The 6,634-nt window shown below is 33.7% G+C and overlaps 2 protein-coding genes across 2 annotated transcripts; one reads left to right on the top strand and one right to left on the bottom strand.

The window, feature by feature from the left end:
* Positions 1–498: 498 nt before the first annotated feature.
* LOC132946628 (uncharacterized) lies at positions 499–1,857 on the bottom strand. The gene has a single exon (XM_061016672.1). It carries the CDS (start codon positions 1,855–1,857, stop codon positions 499–501), a length of 1,359 nt encoding a protein of 452 aa, XP_060872655.1.
* Positions 1,858–1,988: 131 nt separating this feature from the next.
* LOC132946627 (germ cell nuclear acidic protein-like) lies at positions 1,989–5,948 on the top strand. The gene is made up of 4 exons (XM_061016671.1): positions 1,989–2,021; positions 2,725–3,088; positions 3,215–3,344; positions 5,798–5,948. The coding sequence occupies exons 1-4, from the start codon at positions 1,989–1,991 to the stop codon at positions 5,946–5,948; spliced, it is 678 nt and encodes a 225-aa protein (XP_060872654.1).
* Positions 5,949–6,634: the final 686 nt, after the last annotated feature.

The raw sequence follows: 6,634 nt of genomic DNA, 5'->3' as shown, positions 1-6,634 counted from the left end.
TGAAAAATTATTGTGCATTTGAACGATACCAGTTTCCTCCCCGTTTTAATATTTTCCACACACTCAGAAGATGTGTCTAGAATACTTAAATATGGGGAAAGGTGTTGCTAATCACAGTCTATATATACAATAGTATAATAGTTATAATAGCAATATGATATAATCGTATTTGTCAAGACTATAGTCCATTTCACGAAAAGTGGCCCTCGACGTTAGCGCGCCTGGTGGACGTTTTGACGCAGGGGCTCTAAAACACGCGCGAAACAAAGCGCGGCAAATTTAAATTAATTACTCATTTGTATTTTATCTTAAATATGGTTATTTTTTACGCCGTAATTTAAATGCAATATTTTTTAATACAAATTATGAACATTTTTGCTAATTTATTATCACGATTTTTATTTTTTTGCAATTGCAAATAAAATTAATTAATTTACCTAACATTAAAAAATATATACATAATTATAATACAATATTTTACAAATTACAATTTTAATCTTAATTTATGTCATCTTCATCTTCTGAATCGTCGGAATCTTCGTCTGGGTTAATAGTCATTATTATTGGCTCCAAAATTTCGTCACGTAAGCCTTCTTTTATAAAATCCTCTTCTTGCAATTTTTCGCAATGACTTACACATTTCTTCCAACTATCCACGGTCACGGCATCCAATGCTTCGTTAACAAGTTTTTCAACATCTGCTATTTTAAATGAGACATTTTTTTTGGCGACATCCCCTTTTACTTGTGCCCATATCAGTTCTATTGGGTTATATTGGCAATGGTAAGGTGGGAGACGCACGACTTCATGTCCCATTTCCAACGCGATTTGATCAAGCTCATATATTTTTTGTCTGGGTACCAATTTTTTGACCCTTTCACGTAATTCACTCAATGTTTCGAGTGGTGAATATTCAACCCCTTTTTCAGACAGCCATTTTTGTACATCTGCTTTTCTTTCATTTGCCTTTGGATAATTTTCTGCTAGAACTGAATGGTACGGTGCATTGTCCATCACGATTACTGAAGGTTCTTCTAAATGTTGTAACATTTGTATAAACCACTCTTTGAAAATAGTAGAATTCATTTGGGTGTGATAATCTACAGACGTACCACTTTGGCATCGAAAAACTAACTTTGATCCATGTACAAATCCGAATGAACTGGATCCTGCGTGGCAAATAATTAATCTACTCCCTTTTCCTGTAGGTACTTTAAGGCCTTCTGAATTAAATTCATTCTGCCAAATGTGCCCTTTGGTATGATTCTGATTTACCCACGTCTCGTCTAAATAGATAACTGGCCGAGTATCATTATTTTGGCGAAGGTTAACTATAGTACGCAAAAATTTAACTCGCATAGCTACAATGTCATTTCGCTCCATTAAGAACCGACGCCCGTCATTGCATTTTTTGTACTTAAAATTTAGATTTTTCAAAATGCGCCACATCGAAGTTTCAGAACCCTTGTACTCAGTTCTTTTTTTATATTCAGCTAAAATATTTGATTTGTTAGGGTACTCACGTTTATCGTAAAAATCGTGAACGATTCTTCTCACAATATCCGCATCAAAACCGTCAACTTCACTTGCAAATTTTATCCTTTTATATGTTTTTCGTGGGGAAGTGAACGATGGACAAGCAGCCTGTGATTCAGATGAAGATTTGTTTCCTTCCGCGGTGATACGTTTCACAGTTTTCTCACTTACACCACATGCTTCAGCAGTTTTTGCTTGTGTCTGTTTAAAAAAAGTAGCTATCTCCGTATTAGACGTATCCAATGATAATTTTTTAAAATATTTATACACATTGTAAATTGTCTTTTTCGTCTGTGAATGTGTATCACACTGTGAAGACATTTTAAAAAAAAGTTAAACTAATTGTCGATGGTATTTAAATAATAAAAAGTGCGCGAATAGGATATCACTGCGTATACGAAGTATGAACACAGACTAACGTGGTATAAACAGTGACCATAACAACACTATTTATGTGGGACGTTATATTACGATATGACGCTACAGTAACGTGACGTGTAACCATGGCAAAAAAAAGTATCTTATTTTGTTATTCTATGGAAAGAAAAAACTATGGTGTATAAAAAATGTTTGGTACAATATATTACAAAAAAAAGGTAGGTGTTCGACCGGCAGCTGTAATAGCAGGCGGTCGAACAACAGCTGTGTCGTAGAGCTACCGACTCTCTAGCGGACAATATTAAGAACCACTGTCTTTCAGAAATACCATCACCAGGCGCGCTAACGTCGAGGGCCACTTTTCGTGAAATGGACTGTAATAATAATAAAATAGGTATAATAATAGTCTTTCCCATTGTGAAATAACGACAAATAAGTTGAGGTAAATTTAAATATAATTGAATATAATTGATTTAGTATATATAGGTTACTTACGACATACATTTTTTACAGAATTACAAGCTCAAAATTTGGCAGTCGTTCAATTTTTTCATTATCTTTCATCAATTAATTTTTCCTTTCGGCATTTTTTTTTACTTTAATTTAAGTGTATTCCTTGGTTTGAGATACTTTCATGTTGTATTTCCTTATCAATCAATAATACATATTCAGGTGAACGGAATAACATAATAAATTACCTATAAAACACTGTAAGTCCACCAATGTTGCAAAAGATATATTTTCATGATATTATTTAACATAAATATGTTTTTTTTGGTGTACAAACTTTTTTTCGTCAACTCTGTTTAGCAAAAGGTAAACTCTGATGAGAAAGAGGTCAACTCTGATGTGAAAGAGGTCAACTCTGATGATAAAGAGGTCAAGTCTGATGAGAAAGAGGTCAAGTCTGATGAGAAAAAAGTCAAGTCTTATGTGAAAAAAGTCAACTCTGATGAGAAAGAGGTCAAGTCTGATGATAAAGAGGTCAAGTCTGATGAGAAAGAGGTTAACTCTGATGTGAAAGAGATCAACTCTGATGATAAAGAGGTCAAGTCTGATGAGAAAGAGGTCAAGTCTGATGAGAAAGATATCAATTCTCATGAGAAAAAAGTCAAGTCTTATGTGAAAGAGGTCAACTCTGATGAGAAAGATGTGAAAACTGATGTGAAAAGATGTGAAAACTGATCGGAAAGAGGTCAACTCTGATGATAAAGAGGTCAAGTCTGATGAGAAAGAGGTCAACTCTGATGAGAAAGAGGTCAATTCTAATGAGAAAAAAGTCAAGTCTGATGAGAAAAAGTCAACTCTGTTGTGAAAGAGGTCAACTCTGATGACAAAGAGGTCAACTCTGATGACAAAGAGGTCAACTCTGATGATAAAGAGGTCAAGTCTGATGAGAAAGAGGTCAAGTCTGATGAGAAAAAAGTCAAGTTAATTTCATTTTTATCGAAAACATTGCATTTATTAAACTATTGATATTTAATTATTACAACAAATACCTTCATAGTCATATAGGTAATATATTATCATTATTAACTGTGGTAAAAATAGGCAATAGCTTATAGATAATATAAATGTTTTGAAAATGTAATTGTGTATAAAAATATTATAATATACTCATGTAAACATGTCAAGTCCCCACGAATAATATTTTTGAACTGTAACAAAATAATCGTTTTTCTTCGTCGAAATTTGTACAAACAATATAAAGAAAAAAATCCCTAGTATGATATTTTAAAGTCTAAACTATAAAAATTCCATGTTTGACAGCTCTGTTTTTCCATCGTATAATTATTTAGTTTGATTAATTTGACTAATACTGATTTGTTTTCGACCATTTTCCAAAGTTTCTATAATTTCACTAACATATACATCTCGTTTACAGCGTTTGATCTTATTCAACCTTTTCAATTTGTTAATAACTCTTTAATCAAATTTTTGGAATCGTGAAGATGTATAATAATTGTTCGGGTATAATACACGATCCCGCAAATGTAATTTATAAAATTAAGTATAAGCTTATACGTTATATATTTTTTACATCATATTTTATGCAATATCGCTATTACATTTATTTACTCGCGTTATTATGGATTATAATAATTTCATAATAGTGATTGACATATTTTAATTTAAGCTTTATCTAAAAATTTTAATTTATGATTTTTGAAAGCTGATAATTCGTCATATGAAAAACAAGATGTTTTGGTACAATCAAAGTTTATACAATTTCTTAAAAATCTGTTATAATTAAAAAATACATCTCTAATCATAAGGAAATAAACCCATGGGACATAAATAGAAGTCAGTGTATCAAATAAAATAAGTCAAACAATTTCTAAAGTATAAATTCAAATCATGTTTTTACGAAAACATTAAAATCGTCAATTTCACAAAACGATAATATGTATATGTTACGATAATATTATGTTAATTGTTTATACCTACGAGTGTGTTTAGGTATACTAGCGTTGCATTTAAAACCACGCGAAATCTTTTATATAAAAATTAAATTTGCCGAATCGTGAAGTATTATGCATATAAATGGCTATTAAAATCTTCACGATTCACAGTTTTAATTGTTGTATTATAGGTAAACGCGATTTTGCAGAATCGTGTTTCCACCCCAATAACAGTACCCACAATCGTGGATCTTTCATCGAGAAACAAACACATCGACTTTATAGTAACGATTCGGAAATCCCCGCTGCTCTTTCATTATTTGGGTTTTACCGTAAACCGAAGCCCCAAATAACGGTTGTAAGTGCTCGGACGTGTTTTATCGGTCATCGTACGTTCTTGCCTCCTATAACTGCTGCTGGTGGCCGCGCTGTATATTATTATACACAGACCTTTTACGACGATAATTCAAATGACCGCAAAGGGGTCGCCACAGGCTTCCCATAAGTCACGCGGGCCCGGCGAAATTTTGATTTACAAAGAAAAAAGACCCATGTTCGATTTCTCGGAAACTCTCATTGACCATTGTGTTATATATACGCGACCGCGCCGAAACAAAAAAATACTACCAAACGGAGATCGGATGGCTATAGTGGTGGGTGAAGGGGGTGGTTGGGTGTGGTTAGGTAAGTTGGGTCACCCTGGAAAATGGCGAATGCATTTTTAAAACATAGACGGTTTACATTCAGCGAGCGTTTCGTTTTAAAATATTAGCGCGATCGCGGTGACTTTATTACATACATAGTACATATAACATATATATATATATATACATACATACATACATACACAGTTATATACATACATACCTATATATACACGACAATAATATACTCTAGCAATTTGCACGTATCGAACTGCATGGACTGGCTGTTATATGGTTTTCTTTTGTAAGGTTTCGCCTTGCCTTGTATTGTTACTTTACTTTTAGCGATAGTTTCAACGGACAGAGAAAAAATAATAGTAGGCTCGGACCGATATGGCATTTTTTCTACTTACAGATGATTTGATGGCGATCGATACTAAATAATCTGTTGAATTATTGACAAAAAGAAATATCTTACACTTTATAATACAGTGAGACTCTGTCGTATTAAAATGATTATCGATTTAACTACAATTTCTTGTACACTTAATAGTTTTTTAAGTTTTTAAAAATTAGTTTTTAATAATTATTCATTGTGCACGTTTTAGTTAAAACTTACAACGCGTAAGGTAGGTGTAACGTTAATATGGTATAATTAATACACAGCTACATAGGCATCTGGCTATTATTGAATTAATATATTTTCCGTTTTAAATGATAAAAACCAAATAATATGTTAAATAATGTCATAGTATTATAAATAATATAATTTACCATGGTAACAATATTTATTTATTTAAATTAAAGTTTTTAAAATAAAAAATGTACACTAACTAGGCGCCAGATCGAAGGAAAACCGGACATATACTTAAGGAGATACGCTGGTTGGGTTATAGACCACATCGGGGAATGTCCATTCCGTGGAACTGAAGTGGCGCCTAACGAGCATACTGCACCAAATACAACAAAAGGACTAGCGACGGGCTAACGGACTGACATGTCATGAGTCTGATGCCAGAGGACGTGGGACTTTGCGGTGACCGAGCCACCGAGTTGTAGTAGCTGGCGTGGTGTACTACAACTGAACGGCAGAGCAGGAGGATGAACTCGACGGTGGCGATAAATATAAAATAGTATGACATGCAGCTGCGGCACTTGCAGAAGCCGCAGATGCAGGAAAGGGTCAGTATCGGCAGGAGCTTGAAGATCGCGGCCGCCGTCGAAGGACCACCGAAAGCATAATATGTAATGGAAATATATATATTATGTTAAGGGCCGCCCGTGATCGATGTTCGATGTGTGGTTGCGCAAGCGGCCCGGCGAACCGGACCCAAGCCAAGGTGCATATCAAGGTGCGTATATGCCCGATAGTTGGTGTCGGAACCGGAGATGGTTTTTTTTCAATAGCCTAATTGTTTCGGTTTTTCCGATAACGTTGACCTAGTCTGAGTTATAAAACATTTATTCAACCAGTCCTAAGTCCTTGTATTGAAACGAATGAAATGTGTCTTAATGAGTGGTTAGGTTGACTGCGAAAAACAAAAAATATTAAGTATTTACTTAGATTATTTTGTTATTAGAAATCATGAACACTAAATAGGTAGGTACATAATAATAATATAGTAAGTATACATAACTAGGTAACGAAATATTTAATTTAAAACTTTTATTTTG

Source organism: Metopolophium dirhodum, chromosome 6 (genome assembly GCF_019925205.1).
Source record: "Metopolophium dirhodum isolate CAU chromosome 6, ASM1992520v1, whole genome shotgun sequence".
In the NCBI taxonomy this organism is placed as follows: Eukaryota; Metazoa; Arthropoda; class Insecta; order Hemiptera; family Aphididae; genus Metopolophium; species Metopolophium dirhodum.
This window is presented reverse-complemented; position numbering and strand designations above follow the sequence as displayed.

Coding starts and splice junctions, on each gene's coding strand:
- LOC132946628 (XM_061016672.1), bottom strand. CDS start 1,857: ATGTCTTCACAGTGTGATACACATTCACAGACGAAAAAGACAATTTAC.
- LOC132946627 (XM_061016671.1), top strand. CDS start 1,989: ATGTGGGACGTTATATTACGATATGACGCTACA. Junction 3,089..3,214: donor GAAAACTGATGTGAAAAGAT/GTGAAAACTGAT, acceptor GATGAGAAAAAG/TCAACTCTGTTGTGAAAGAG. Junction 3,345..5,797: donor TCTGATGAGAAAAAAGTCAA/GTTAATTTCATT, acceptor TACACTAACTAG/GCGCCAGATCGAAGGAAAAC.